This window comes from Vidua chalybeata, chromosome 5 (assembly GCF_026979565.1).
Source record: "Vidua chalybeata isolate OUT-0048 chromosome 5, bVidCha1 merged haplotype, whole genome shotgun sequence".
NCBI lineage: Eukaryota > Metazoa > Chordata > Aves > Passeriformes > Viduidae > Vidua > Vidua chalybeata.
Genome location: NC_071534.1, coordinates 34,210,883 through 34,226,355, shown reverse-complemented (window position 1 = coordinate 34,226,355; position 15,473 = coordinate 34,210,883). Strand labels below are relative to the sequence as shown.

At 46.4% G+C, this 15,473-nt stretch overlaps 2 protein-coding genes across 5 annotated transcripts in view; one reads left to right on the top strand and one right to left on the bottom strand.

The window, feature by feature from the left end:
• The window catches only part of SYT1 (synaptotagmin 1), a 341,927-nt gene that overhangs the window by 268,689 nt on the left and 57,765 nt on the right, over positions 1 to 15,473 (top strand). The window lies entirely within an intron of this gene.
• LOC128788017 (uncharacterized) lies at positions 6,593 to 14,958 on the bottom strand. Its single transcript, XM_053942710.1, has 2 exons — positions 14,087 to 14,958; positions 6,593 to 8,209 (listed from the first exon to the last, which is right to left on the bottom strand). The coding sequence occupies exon 2, from the start codon at positions 8,191 to 8,193 to the stop codon at positions 6,919 to 6,921; it is 1,275 nt and encodes a 424-aa protein (XP_053798685.1). The 5' UTR covers positions 8,194 to 8,209; positions 14,087 to 14,958; the 3' UTR covers positions 6,593 to 6,918.

The following is a 15,473-nucleotide window of genomic DNA, read 5'->3' as shown; positions in this document are numbered from 1 at the left end:
TTCCCTTGAAAGCAGTGGAGAAGCAGAGTGTTATTTCAGAAGGAGAAGGAGAAGGATCTTTGTTGACCTGACAGTATCCACCACCAAGAGTTCTGCAGATCTTTCACAACTGCCATCACATGAGACTCAAAACATTATCTGATCAGGCATCCATCATGGTTAGGTTACATGATGGATGCATGTTCATACCACAATGGGTGATGATGAGTATATTTTATACAAGGCTTCTGAGTGGGAGGTCTGCTGGAAAACAGCACACTCCTACATGATGCACAGCCCCCAGCAGGAGAGAAGGACGGTGCTGCCTTGGAAAGGGGTGAGAAGGAAGCATTCTGCAGATGGAGAGTGAAAGAGCAGTTCTGTGAACATTGACTGTGCTGTTCATGAGGATTGTTCTTTCCTGCCTTATCCAAAAGTAAAAGGTGAAGGAAGGAGGGGAAAAAGCGGGCCTGAAACACCTGTATTTAATACCTTGGTGTACTTCATAGAAGTCAGACTGTGACAAAGTTAATGAGCCACCCAGCTCATTGACTCTCTGGAACTGAAACTTGCAGAGATCTAAGAGGAAAGGACATTTTTTTAAAAAGTCACTGTCAAATTACAGCAGCAAATCACTGTTATTTTCTGTTATAGTTACATGAGCAATGGACAGATGATCTAATAGGCCTTTCCCATCACTGGTAATAACACTTAGTTCTTTTACAGCTTTTCAGATAGCACAGTGCTTTGCGAAAGAAAGTATCATTACCCCTATGGAGATGCTGTCAGAGTGTCAGACAGATTTTAAAAAGTGAGATTTCCTTTATTTAGCTGCATGTTATATTGGAACAGTATGTTTTCTTCATGGTGTTTACATCTTCTCAAGTTCACTTCTTCTTACTCCCAATTAAAACTTTAAAATGTTAAATCTAAGGAGGTTTTAATTTTCAGGTTTTGTGAAGAGTTTATGCAGTAAACAGAGATTGTTGAATGCCTGTTCAACATTGTAAGTGCAGCATCTGTCCTGCCAAGGAACTGAATTTCCTACTGAGACATGGAACAAAACAGAGGTTAAGAAGTTTGAGAATAAGCAAGCCTGCTTTAAAATTCTTCAGCAGTTAATCAGTTGTTTTTCATCTTGAAATTGAAGATGCTAAAATTATTTTAAAGGTAAAACAATATGATTCAAGTGGAGCTGTAAGAGTACTCTTTTCAGTTCATTAGAATTATGCATTTCTTTTCTCACCTTTCATACTTTGAAATGCTGACAATCCCACTATATGCCTTTGTTGAGTATTCTCTTTCTTAAGTCCCTCTCTGGAAGAGACGCCTTAGGAGGTCACTTTCTTGTGTTATAATAAAAATAATGTAATTGGCTCACTTGAAATCAAAAGGGAGCTTGTCTCAATTCATCTCAAACTGTCTAGCTTTACAGATATTAAAGTCAAATACAGAAGACAGTATAAAATAAGAAGTTCAGTGATAGTGTTAAATTCAGGCTCTTCTGGGGCCTTTCTGTTCCTGGACAGTATTCATTCTGAGATCAGAAAAACATGTATTGCTTATTTGCCAAAAACATTCTTATTACTATTTTCCTTCCATGTGCAGAAGGGCACTTGAGGTTAAACTGTACTGAAATAGTAGATCCTACACTTGGTGCTAGCATCTAATGACCCATAATACACAAAATAATAATATTTGTTGCAGACAAAGTATATTACTAGGTACCTTGTAAAAAAGGCCAAGGCCGAAGGAAGGAATAGTGGGAAATTCCTAGCCTCCACATATTAATATTACTGTGTGGGATTTTATTGCTCAAGCAGAAGATATTTTAAAGTTCAAAGACACAGCCACATTGAATAGCAATTGGAAAGCAGTATTCTGAATAGTGTTTTTATAGTTTTGAGAAAGCTACTGAAAGAGATCAAACACATCTGAAGCTAGAGTATGAAGAGATATTTTGGATAGAAACTGCAGAAGGAATTCCAGGAAATACAGACTTCATTATGGAGTACTCCCAAGTATAAAGCTCTGTAGAGAGCAAATGGAGAGATTGCAAATGAATCTGTAGGACCAGCTGATGAATGAAAGGGTCACAGAATGTGCTATATCTAGAATTGTTCAGCATTGTTCTCCAATTGGACTTTTATATACTTACTTATTTTTCTGACTACCAGCATCAGTGAATGCATAATCCAGAGGCAGAAATGGCCTCACTGGGATTCCAGGCAGAAGCTTCGTGGTCACCCAGGCTAATACCTTATTTCCCATTCTCCCCTACATTTCCAAACCAACAAGTGACAAAAATCATTATCTGATGACTGTTATAAACCGGGATCAGGAGCTAAGGGAGGCTGTAAAACAGCTGTATCAAAATACAGTGTCATTAGAAGGACCTTCAGAACAGAGAGCAGCATTTTTACAGTCATGAAGGAAGAGCAGGTCTCAGAAAGATGACAACAGCATTTTCACTGGAAGGTTGAGGAGGGGTTGTATGTTACTCCAATCTCTTTGTTTTGTTGTGCCCACTCCATGCAGAGCTAGAAGATTTTGTTTTCCAGAAACATCAGAGAAAGATATATTTTTTAAATGAGGAGACAAAGGTTTAGGAATAGTGGTCCAAAAAGAAATGCCCTAATCACAGTTAGAATCTGGAACATAAGGCTTTATGTTCAGTTCAGAGGTATTAGACTTTTATTTAGTTTATGCTAATGTTTCAAGAGGTAGAGTACATTAATTTAGAAAGTATACCAACTCTTATTTCTAGGCTAAATGGATGACAGGCAGAGATAACTCAGTCCTACAGTTTCCTGTTCTGTTGTATCATATAAGTCAGCCTTCTACCAAAGGCCAAAGAAATCCCTCACAGTGGCTGATGTGTTGTTAGTGTGTTACAGGTAATGCAGCAGGGTAAGTTTAGTGCACCTGTACTTCTCTCCTCTTCCTTTTCTGTGGCCTTTTGCAGCTTACTTTGTGATTTTCACCATCATAACTAGAGAAGCATCCAGGGGTTGCCTGGCTGGCTTACTCACTAGAGGGATGGAGGGGTACTGTAGTTCTTTTGTCCCTTCCATTAGCAGACTTTTCAGAGTATGATTTTTTTTCTGTAGAGGGCTGGAGTATGATCACTGCAACAGAATTACTATTGCTGTCTAATTAAAGCAGAACACAACTCACTGTGAGCTCCCATCATCAGTGCGCAGATGAAATCCATTTCCAATAGCTTTTTGGATCCAGATGTGTTCTGTATGTGCTTCTTGCTGGCCTAAAGCTAGAGTAAAATATGTACCTGAAACTGAATCCAGTGACATGGAGGTCAAGATGTTTTCCTTGACAATTACATCTGCAATCACAATTACAGAAATAATGTCAGAGATAGAGGTTTCCTAACTCGAAGTGTGAGAGGTGGAAGTTGTGTTATTGCTGCTTGGTAAGCCACATGTGTTTGCCTACAACAGAATGGAATTGGGAGGTACTGTAACATCTACTAACACTGATAAAGGCAATTGCATTTGAGAAAACTTCTCTTGCCTTTCGTCCACTTGTGGCTGACCTTGAGTTCAAATGTCTTCTTCTTAGCCAAAGAGCTTGCCATAAAATTCTGACTCAAGTCCTTCCCTGTTTGATAACCATTATGTGAGGTTTACAACTTGCTTTTGATGCCACCGGTATAGAACATGGCACTGCAGCCTCTCAGTGCTATGGCTGGCAACAGGCAGACAGCACCTGAGCTTCCCATCAGATGCTTAATATTAGGTGCTACTTAAATTATTTCTGGTTGTCTGGAAAACAGTTATTTTACCTCTGTTTTTCCATATCTTCTTCAGTAACTGTGAAAATTAATAGGAGGACCTTTTGTTGATGAGTGGAGCCTCAGCTTCAAAACTGGCAGCAGCTCATTTTTGTGGGAGTGTCCTGAGGCCTGCAGCTGACATCTCCTGTCTGTTAATGCCCAGCCCAGATTTAGGAGTGGATTATGCTGAAAGATATTTTACTCATTCAGATTTACACATTAATTTTCAGGACAAACATTAATTTTCTGTGATTTTTTAGAGCAGACAAATTTTCTATGACATGTGGGTCATTTATATTAAATAACATTAAAATTTTCTTTCTGAAAAAAGTCTCCTATTTCAAAAAACCTTTGTTTTCTTTAGAAATAGTGCTAATTCCTATCAATTCATTTAGACATTTCTCTAAATTAGGTGGTGTTATTTGCCCTAAATCTGGAGGACTCCTAGGTCTTCCAGGAAAATTTCAAAGAGTCTCCTGTAGTTGAACTCAGTCTAGGAAACAGGCAGCATCCTGGAGTTAATAGTGTTCTCCCAGTGCCAGGTTGGGAAGAAGGTGGCACAAGGAAACCCCCTTACAAGCTTGAAAGTTAGACCTTGCTTGGTTTTGGAACAAGGAACAAGCTAGAAACTGTCTGATTCTCACCTCTCAGCAATATTTGTTATAGGCAGCTTTGCACCTCCACTGGAAAATTCTTAGAGGGGCTTTAAGACCAAAGTGTTTGAATGTTTCTGATTTTAAGAAGTAGATGAAGAAAATAACACATCCTTTTATAGCTTCAGCAATACTCTATCTCTCTTTAAAATGTGTACTTTATTTGTTACTTGGATGTTACTGGATTCTACTCTGATGCTGATTATTGTTATACCCTTCTTCAGTAGATTCAAGCAATTTAATACATGATGCTTGCTCTCCTCTACAGTACTTATTCACTATAATCAATGATGTCCAATATTCTTTTCAGAAAATTAATCAGAAATTAATCTTTTATGTTTTTCAAAATCAGGTTTTCATTTTTCCAGTAAGAGTCGTGACTTTTTACCTTCTTTGTACTTTTCAGCATCTAAAAAAAATGTATGTACATAAGAGCTGTGTGCAGTATACTTTATTTCTTTGGCAGGCAGACCAAGTCAGTAGCCTCTTCTGATCATGTCTACTGTTGATTGTTTTGCACAGCATTACACTAGCAGTTCATGGTCTGTAGCTTATAACCCTGAATCCTCAGTAGGAGGTATTGCTTTGTAAGATACCTTTCCTGATTCAGAAGATCCTCAGAAAAAGTCTAGAATTCTTTGTCTTAGACTATAGAAAATTTGCTTTTGGCTATATGAAAATGCCCTGTTTGTAACTGGTTACAGGTAATTGATTGAGCACTTTCTTTCTGACCAACCTGTTGCATTACGATTTACTGTTATGACAGTTTTTATATCACCTGCCTCCTTTGTAAACAAAATATCTTCCCTACCTATAAAAACATCAGTAGACCTTGAATACAAAAAAGAAAAAGAATGTGCCTGCTTCCTTCATAAAGCAAATTTCCAAAGAGGGAATCTGGTTTTAGTTGAAAAGACCTTTTTTTTTTTCCATAAAACAATGTGACCATACATTAATAATATTTTATAGCCTTTAAATCAATATTATTACAACTTTTATGAATTCTTCTTTTGTTTCATCTGTGTTTGATAAAAGACAAATGACTGATAGATACCACCTTTATCCTATTTGGCCTTTTTTGAGTAAGACAAGTAGAATGTTAGCACTGTTTCAGCCTTATTTCCCTTGTGGTCCAAGGTTTATTAAAAAGGAACATCATCAAGCCAGAGATCTTACGATAAGTGCAGTCTTCTGTCCTAGATTTTTAGCTACCTGCAATGAACTCTTTCATTTTACTGAAGAGATTAATACAATTAATACAAACATGAGTGTGTGGTTCTGATTCCTACAATGACCTGTGATGAGCTGCCTTGTCTTCCTAAAGAAAGTGTTAACAGATTTTTCAAAGTGAAATAGTGAGTAGTAGAGTAACAAAAGGGGAGTTTGCCACTATGTCTTTATCTAACACTTTAATGTCTTTCCGTAGTTTCATAAAAATAAATGTTTGAATGCTTAGTTTAAGAAGTGCATATAAGCCTAGTAAGGGTAAGTCAATAGATTTGAATATGTAGCACTGGTTTGAAGAACCTCATTCTTGAACTGAACACAAATATTTAATATGCTGAACTTAAGAAATATAATGCAAGGCATTGTAGTAGGAGATATGTGTTAGTTTCTTCATTTCAAGTGGAACCAAAGGAAAAATACTGAAATTATCTGATAAATCATTTCATATCTGAGAGATAAATACATATTTCTGACTTCCCTCAAACTAGGGAGTACTAGAACAGGAGCTTTTCTGAGCTTTTCAGCTTGCCTCTTTTCCAGCTGCATATCCTTTACCCTCCCTCATGTTTAGGCAGTTCCGATGCTCTGGAAAAATCTTCAGTACAAAAATCAGTAAAAGGGGACAGTGTGAGAAAATCTTCTAAATGAAAAACAGTGATACAGAAAGGGTCTTCTAGTCCTGCATGTGCTTGTAGCACAAAAGCAATGAATGGAAAAAGATTACATTGGCTTGGGTGAAATTTTACATGAAAGAAAATCTTCACCTTGATAAAATACAGGTGGAGAACTGTCTTGCTACAAGTCTGTATTAAAATACAAGTCCTCCGGGCTTCACCCGGGTGCCCAGCCTGTCTGGGGGGAAACCCTCAGAGGACTGGTCCGCGGGGAGGATGTGGCGGGACCCGGATAGCTCCACCGTAAGGACGAGAGGGCTCCGAAGTGGCTTTATTCCTAGAGGCTTTATTTCAGGAGCGTCGCAGGAACTCTCCAGAAGGGAGCGAACTTCGGAAGGCCCCGAGGAAAGGCGGGGCTGGGTATTAAGGGCAAAGGAGTAGGAGTGGTTAGGGTACAGAACAGCCAACGGGCAACAGGTAAAGGGGGGAGACAGAGTGGGGTGACATACAGAGAACTAATCGGGGTACAGAGGAGGAGTGGTATTCTAACAGGAGCCAATGGGGGTAACAGAATAACTGAACTTTCTGGAACTGGGGAGTATGCTAAACATTGATTGACAGCTCTTCTGGGGTGGAGAGCAGCAGCTGATTTCTAAACTGTTGCTGCCTCCCAAGGGAGAGCAGGAACCCCTCCCACAACTCCCCCTTTCTGATTTATTAAAAAAACATTCCCCAAGTTCCTCGTTAACATTTTCTTAAAGATAGTTAAGGCTACAGAAATTAAGAAAATAATAATCAAAACCCAAATTAAACCTTTAATGATTGGCACGGCCCACCCAGGAACACCCCACTGGGAGAAGGTCTTGTTCACCGCATCCACAGCCCTGGTTTCAGTCTTTAAGTCTTTGACTAACGCCTGGATCCGCTGGATGTTGGCTTGGATGGATGTGCTCTTCGATGTCAGATTGAAGCAGCACATTCCTTCAAAGTCCTCGCAGCTATGGCCGTGGGCGAGCAGCAGAAAATCGATGGCCGCTCTGTTCTGTAAGGTGGCGTGCCTGGTGGTCTCTTCTTCTGCCAAGAGGTCTGATAATGCGGCAGACGTAGCGTTGGCCTGCTTACTCATCCAACACCCCAGGTGAGAAATCTCACCGAGGACTTTCACTGCCGCGTACCGTGGTAGAAAAATAGAAGCGGCAACCCTCTTTCCCTCACTCCAATCATAAATTTCGGAATCGCAATTTGGGTCAAATTCACCATACGATCGCTTTTTGCGTGCCAATTGACTTTTCTTCTTCCAATCCAGAATTTGGGTTTTGTTGGGGGTTAGCGTCGTAAGCTTGCCAAGGCTACAGGGACCCCCTTTGGTATTGGAGGGGATCCCAGCCCACGCCCTGTCCCCACAGATGAGAAACACACCTCGAGGGAGCTCCTTAGGGAATGGGTAGGACTTGGACAACACAGGGCCTGTGTAATTGCACCACTCATTGATGTATTTTCTATTTGCTGGTGTTATGTCTTTGATGTTTTGCCCTGGTTTTGTTTGTGGGGCCTTAGTATAAAACCTAATGCAAAAGTGGACCCTTGTGGACCCCGGTAGGTCCAATTCCTGGGGTTCCTGTGGTGCCTGTGGTAGTGTCCTCATCCAACTCATCCAGGAGTCCGCCGCGTTGAGTTTCATCCCCGTGAACGGAAAATCATTTTCGGACAGGGGGACTCCCACCAGGCATGTAGACAACGGACTGTCTACACTGCCCATGGCCATGCAAAGCTGTTTTTGTCCTATAGACTTTGCCAGCGTGACCCAGACGTTTTCCTTGGGCTGTGGCACGAGCCAGCTTCCTGCCAGGTGGAGCCATAAGATGGTGACGAAGGCAGCTGCAGGAAGCCGGTCGCTGCGGGGTGTTCTGGCTGATGTAATTGCCATCTGGGTGGTCGGTAATCTAATAACTCGAACATACAAAAAGAAGTAAGACCAAGGGTCCCCTCAAATCCCCATCCTCCCCCGTTTAAATTAACATTGAAACAGAAAAAATGTGGGGTCAGGTGTGAGGGTAAGGGGGGCAAGGAAAGTGGTAGGATGGGAAAGGGTAAGGAATGGTTGGGGATGGAGTCAGGGGGTAAACTGTCCAAGCCGGTGGGAAGTATCGATTAGTTATCAAAGTCCTTGTGGCGACGTCGATGGGTCTGCTTCCCTTCCTTTTCCTCCGACTCCAGGCGACGGTGGTATCCGCTGGAGCTGTCGTCTCAGGGGAGTGGTCCGGGGGGTGGCTTTCCTTCACGATGTCTTCCCAGTATGGTTTTATAAACTTGCCTGGGATCCACCTGGGGCCCTGTTCTGTGGAGACACAGCCATACCCCCTCCCCCACGTTATCAGCGGGTACGGACCTTTGATGTTCCTGGACTCAGGGTCTTTCACGAGCACTGGTGGTCTTTCTTTCAACTGCGACCTGGTGTTATTATGAAAGTGGCGTAGTATCGGGGGGTTTGGCTCGCGGTCCGAACAGTTCATGAAATTGAGAACATATAGGGCTTTGCACAACCTCTCTACAGGGCTCGTGGTAAGGGCCGAATCATTCTGCTGCTCTAGTAGTTTTTTAATTTCTTGATGTTTTCTCTCTACAATTGATTGTCCTGTAGGGTTGTGTGGGATACCTGTAATATGGTCAATGCCCCATTGTTGCATGAATTCCATGAATTGCTTGGACACAAACCCTGGTCCATTATCTGTTTTGATAGTTTTAGGGACACCCAAGGTGGAGAAAGCCATGTGTAAGTGTTTGATGATATCCTTTGTTTTTTCCCCCGTGTGGGTGGAGGCAAACACTACCCCCGAGAACGTGTCTACTGACACATGGATGTACTTCAGCCGCCCAAAGGAGGGAAAGTGTGTTATGTCTGTTCGCCAGGTTTCCAATGCCCCCAATCCCCGGGGGTTAACCCCCATCGCTAAGGATGGTAGGGCGTGGGATTGGCAATTGGGGCATGTGGCTAAGATGGCCCGCGCCTGCTCCTTGGAGATTTTAAACTGACGGCAAAGCACCGGAGCATTCTGGTGGAAAAAGGCGTGGCTCATCTTAGCCTGCATGTGGACATCTGGCAAGGTGGGTCTTAGAACTGTAGGGTTTACAGAGGTGGAGGTGGCCAGCATCGCCAGGGCGTCTGCTCTCCGGTTTCCCTCAGTGATGTCACCTGGCAGGTCTGTGTGTGACCTAACATGCAGAATGTGATACGGTTGCTTCCGGTGTGAGATAAGCCAAATGAGTTTTGAGAGCAAGCTGTACAATACTTTGTTTTGAATTTCTTTGAGCAGGGCGTGTTCAGCCCTTTCTGCTATCCCGGCCACATATGCCGAATCAGTGACGAGATTGAAAGGTTGTTGAAATTTTTTGAAGGCTCTCACGACTGCTGCAAGCTCAGCGATCTGGGGGGAACCCTGAACTATTTGGACGTCAGACTCCCACTTCTGACTGTCCGGGTCCTTCCAGGTGATCACCGACTTGTGGGATCTACCTGACCCATCGGTGAACACCGTGAGAGCACCTTTCAATGGAATCTTACTTTTGAAAGATTTTGGGGCCAAATACAAGGTGTCTTTAAAAAGTTTGTGTTTGGGATAATGTATTAAAATTTGAGCAGGATAGCTGTCTACCGAAATCTGTAAATTTTCATTTGTTTGTAAGAGGAAATCCAATTGGTCCAAATTTAATGGTAAATAGATGCATGCTGGGTCACACCCTGCGAGGGTCCGGAGGCGCTGGCGGGCCTTGATAATAAGTTTTGCCATTAATTCTGGAAAAGGTGTAACCGTTTTTGCAGGCTGATGTGGGAGGAACAACCACTCTATGATTAAGAGTGCGTCCCTCTGGCTGTTGTCCCACTGGAATAAGAGGGCATGTAAGTTTGGGGACTTACCTAAGATGGCACAGTTGATGGGGAGGGACCGCACGACCCGATGTGCCTGGCGGGACTTGATGGCAGCTGCGACTCTCTCCAGGGCCTCACGGGCATCCGGGGTGAGATGGCGTGGGGATGCCAGGTCGCCGTCGCCTTTCAGCAGCTGAAACAGCGGCGACAGCTCCTCTGTGGTGAGTCCTAGGAGCGGTCGGATCCACGTGATGGCGCCGCAGAGCTGCTGCAAGTCCCGCAGGGTTTGAGGGTTGTCCTTGATGGTGAGGGACTGGGGCGCGACGGTTCTTCCTGTGATTAGGAAGCGCAAATATTTCCAGGGGGACGACAGCTGGATCTTCTCCTCTGCAATTGGAAATCCTGAGTCCTTGATGGTCTTTATTGTCTTTTCCAAGGCCGCTTTCAAGTAGGTCGCGTCAGCGGCGCAAATTAAAATGTCGTCTATGTAGTGCAAAAAGATTGCCTCGGGAAAGAGGCGACGGACCGGGGAAAGGACCTGAGCCACAAAAGTTTGGCAGAGCACAGGGGAATTTTTCAATCCCTGGGGCAGAGTGGTCCACTGATAGCGCTTATATGGTTCTCCTTGGTTGATGGAGGGAACCGAGAAGGCAAATCTGGGAGCATCTCCGGGATACAAAGGGATGTTAAAGAAGCAATCCTTGATGTCAAGGATTGCAAGCTGCCAATCCCGGGGCAGCATGGAGGGAGAGGGAAGGCCTGGTTGCAAGGGGCCCATATCTTCGAGGACATCATTAACCCTGCGTAGGTCTTGGAGCAGGCGCCACCTGTCTTTGCCGGGTTTCTTAATCACAAAGACAGGTGTGTTCCAGGGGCTGGTGGAAGGTATTAAATGCCCCAGGCGCACCTGCTCCTCCACAAGTTCATTGAGCGCCTTTAATTTTTCAGATGGTAAGGGCCACTGGTCCACCCACACCGGTGTGTCAGTTTTCCAATTGAGCGGTGGGGAGGTGCGCTCCGCAGTGGCCCAGACTAAAAATCCCAAGCAGGACTAGGGATGTCAAGTCGGGCACCCCACTAGGACAAAACGTCCCTACCCAACAATTTGATGTTGGAAGCTACCACAAAAGGCCTAATCGTGGCAACCTGACCCTCCGGCCCCTCCACACATACCAGATGTTTGCTCCGGCGGGAATTGACAGCACCTCCCACGCCGGAGATTGTGCCACAAGGGGACACCAGCTCCCAGTTGCGAGGCCACTCTGCCTGGGGAATGATGGTAACATCTGCGCCGGTGTCTGCCATCAGGTCTAGTGAGATGGACTTTCCCTGTAAAACAAAAGAAGTCTTAATAATAGGTCTCTGTCTGCTTACATTTTGCACAAGAAAGGCCGAAGAGTCCAAATCCGAAGAAAGGTCTGTTGAAAGGTCCATGCCGGTGTCTTCTGTGTGGACATGCAAGACGTAGCAAAGGGCTAAAGCAGACCCCTTAGGCAAGGAGAATGGAGGCTGGTAACATACCACGGAGACGGTGAGCTCTGTCCCTGGCTCGAAGTAGACGACCTCTGGGATGACGGTGAGGTCATCCGGCGTGTTGGCGGTGTCTCCTAACAGCAAGACAGTGGTGGGGTAGTCACAGTAGGGCGGTGGCAGGAATCCTGCCGGGACGCGAAGCAAGTCCTCATCTGGAAACATGACGTGAAGGCTGGTCCGGAGGACTTGGCGACGGGCGCAGTTCAGTTGCCTGGTTCTTCTGAGGAGCCGGAGCCCGTCCTCCTGGCTGCGGACGTCCGGAGAAGTGTACCGCTGGGGCCGTGGTTCTCCAGGAGAGATGGCAGCCCCAGGTCCTGGGATGGGCCATTTGGTGTCATGGCACGGCCCATCACCGCGCTCTGCCTTCCGTTTCCCGGCTGATGGAAGCGGGGATTCCTGTATGTTGGTCTCGGGGAGGGGTTGTAGGGTTGGTAAGACGTATCTGGCGGCCAGTGTGGGCAGTTCGCTCGGATGTGGCCCAACTGGCCACAGCCAAAACAGCGAGTGTTCATCAGGTCTACCATCGCCTCCCCCACCCCTTTGCTCACCGCAAATGCCACTCTTTGCTCCATCGAAGTCGCCTTGGTGCACGCCTCTACCATCTTAGCAATGGTAGGCTCCGGATCCTGGGGAAGAGCCCTCAGGATCTTATTGGTCTCCGGGTTGGCATTGGTCAGGGCCATCTTTCGCAGAAGTTCTTCTCGGGCCTCGACGTTCTCAATCTGCCTGTCGATGGCCTCCTTTAACCTGTCCACAAACTTGATAAAAGTTTCATCAGGGCCTTGAAGAACTGATGAAAAGTTTTGGAGAGGGGTGGTACCATTGGGGATTTTCAGCAGTGCCTCCTTCCCAGCGTCCCTTATGTCACTTAACAAATTCTCGGGAAGGAGGATTTGGTCCTCAGGTCTGCTAAATTCCCCCTCCCCTGCCAAAGCTTCAAGTCCCTCTGCGCCGTCTCCTAACACCTCCCTGAGATCATACTTTGTTAGGAGAGGCTTAATCAATTTTTTCCAATGTATCTCCCACAGAAGGAATTCTGTGGGGGACAGCAGGGCCTTCGCTATATAGCAAAGGTCGTGTTGTACAAGGCAATGTCCCAAAAAAGTCAGATCTAAAACGTTTTTAAAGAAGGGAGAATTTCTCCCATAATCTTTTGCGGCTCTCCTCAACTCCTTCACTTCCACGTATGGTAACTGTTCCCACCTCGGCTCTTTTCCCCTCTTATGCACAACTGGTGCCGCAAATGGACCTAGATCCCTTGCGAGATCTAGGTCCCCATCCTTGATGGCCTCGGCCCGGATCCGGGCCCAGGCCTCCCCCGGCTTGATTGTTTGCCGGGGGTTATCACTGTCCTCATCCTCTTCCGAGGATGAGGCAGGACGGGCTAGGGCGCGGAGTCTCTCCCTTGCCGGTGGGTCCCGGGAGACCCTGCAGGCCAAGATGGCCTGCTTCCGGCTGGGCCTCCTTTTGGTTCCGGTAGCGTGGGAACCAGGGGCGACATGAAAGGGGGCGTGGCCTGACCCACCCACCGGGGCGTGGCCCTCCGGCAGGTCTGTCCCACCCACCGGGGCCCACCCAGGGGCGTGGTCAAGGAGGCAGGATGGGAGGGCCCCGACGTCACTGAAATCGACGCGTGATGGGGGGCGGGACCCGACGCGGGGGCGGCAACCGACGGAGGGGGCGGAGCTGTTACAGTGGCGGGAACCCGAGGGGGTGAGGAGGAGGCGCCCTTTTGTGCTGTGTGGCGACCGGCCACGAGGCCGTCGCCATTTTGAGGTATTAAAACAGCATTGGAACAACCATGACAACTGGGGATACAACTGGGGTCAGGGACTCGTGGAACGAGGGAGTGGGTAGGGCTCGTGCTGGGGTGGCCAGTCCCAACACAAGGAGAGGACAGGGTGGCACGGGAGGCAGCAGGGAGATGGCAGCAACCCTGTGCCTCATTCTGGCAGGATCTGTCTCCCGATCCATCCTTAGGGGAAGCGGGGTTAGGAGCGGGGGGGGGCAGAATGAGGGGTAGGAGAACTGGGACCCAAACTTTCCCCTTTCGATTTAACTAAATTAAAGATGGAATCATAAATTGGAAAAAATCTCCCCACTTTAAAATTCCCCGTAACTTGAACATCATAAATGTAATGTCCAACTTTCCCCCAAAACGAAACAGAAAAGACATCGTCCATGGAGATGTCAGAAAAGTGTTCGAAAATAAATTTAACAAAAGATTTTAAAACCCCTTTTTTAAATGAAACATTCCCCAACACAAGGGCGGACTTAACTTGGATATAAAACTCCCGTCGTGCAGGGGAAAGGCGGTTGCCCATTTTTCCCGCTGCAAGAGAGATCCCCGGCCAAAGCAAAAGGAGAAAAGAAAAGAAAGAGCCTGCGTCGGCTGCTCGCCTCGAGCAGCAAAACTCACCAGCACCGGGACGCGGCGAAAAGAAGAAAGCTGTGGCGGGGCGGTGGAGTGCTGCTGGTCTCGTGAAATCCGGCGCTTCCCCCGAAGCTGCAGGGTCGGATATCCACGAGTTGTCAGCAGCGCCAGGAGGCAAAAGCCTTCTAACAATCAAAGTACAGCTGCCCCTGGAAGCGGCGGCGAACGGCGCTTGAAGTCCCGGAGCGCGGGGTCCCGGATCCGGACGCTCACGGGAGACGCTCCTCGGTGACCAGGGCAGTGGTCGCCGTGTTTGGGACGCCACTTGTATTAAAATACAAGTCCTCCGGGCTTCACCCGGGTGCCCAGCCTGTCTGGGGGGAAACCCTCAGAGGACTGGTCCGCGGGGAGGATGTGGCGGGACCCGGATAGCTCCACCGTAAGGACGAGAGGGCTCCGAAGTGGCTTTATTCCTAGAGGCTTTATTTCAGGAGCGTCGCAGGAACTCTCCAGAAGGGAGCGAACTTCGGAAGGCCCCGAGGAAAGGCGGGGCTGGGTATTAAGGGCAAAGGAGTAGGAGTGGTTAGGGTACAGAACAGCCAACGGGCAACGGGTAAAGGGGGGAGACAGAGTGGGGTGACATACAGAGAACTAATCGGGGTACAGAGGAGGAGTGGTATTCTAACAGGAGCCAATGGGGGTAACAGAATAACTGAACTTTCTGGAACTGGGGAGTATGCTAAACATTGATTGACAGCTCTTCTGGGGTGGAGAGCAGCAGCTGATTTCTAAACTGTTGCTGCCTCCCAAGGGAGAGCAGGAACCCCTCCCACACAAGTCTTCACCTAACAGCTGTCAACTTAGATCAGCTGTCTGTGGTTTTCCCAGTAGCTAATCCAGTTCCTTTTAATCTTGGCTCTGCCAGTCCTTGGTGTACAACCCTTTTCAGGTCACTGTTGTAGAGCAGCAGGAATCCTTGTTTTTGTGTGTTCCTAAGTTGTCTTTGTATGAAAATAAAGGCACAAACTGGTTCTGGTGTAAAACTGTTGCATGCTGCCCTGGAAGTTGGAGAGCAAGGTGAGAAAATTTCTGTAAGTGTAAAGGAATGCAGTTTCTTAACAAAGATGGATCCTCAGATTCTTGCCCTTTTCAGGGAAACCCTTGAGCATATGATGGGTTTGTATGGTATGTTCTGTTTGCCTGCCCCTAGCTAGCCAGCAAGCTTCTAGTTTTAAAACAATGCCAGTATGTAATTGCCTCTTTCCTAATTGCCGATTTAGAAGATTTTGGAGGGGGATGCTCTGTTGTGTGGGGTTTGTGATGGGGATCATAGAAGGGAGCTGGAAGCAGTGCTAGGGGATACTATGGAGGAACATGAAAGCTGAACTGGCACTGCAGCAAGCAAGAGAGGAGAGAAACGGCATCATTCAAC

Bases quoted from the DNA above. Each gene is read 5' to 3' on its own strand.
- LOC128788017 (XM_053942710.1), bottom strand. From the start codon at position 8,193: ATGGCAATTACATCAGCCAGAACACCCCGCAGCGACCGGCTTCCTGCA.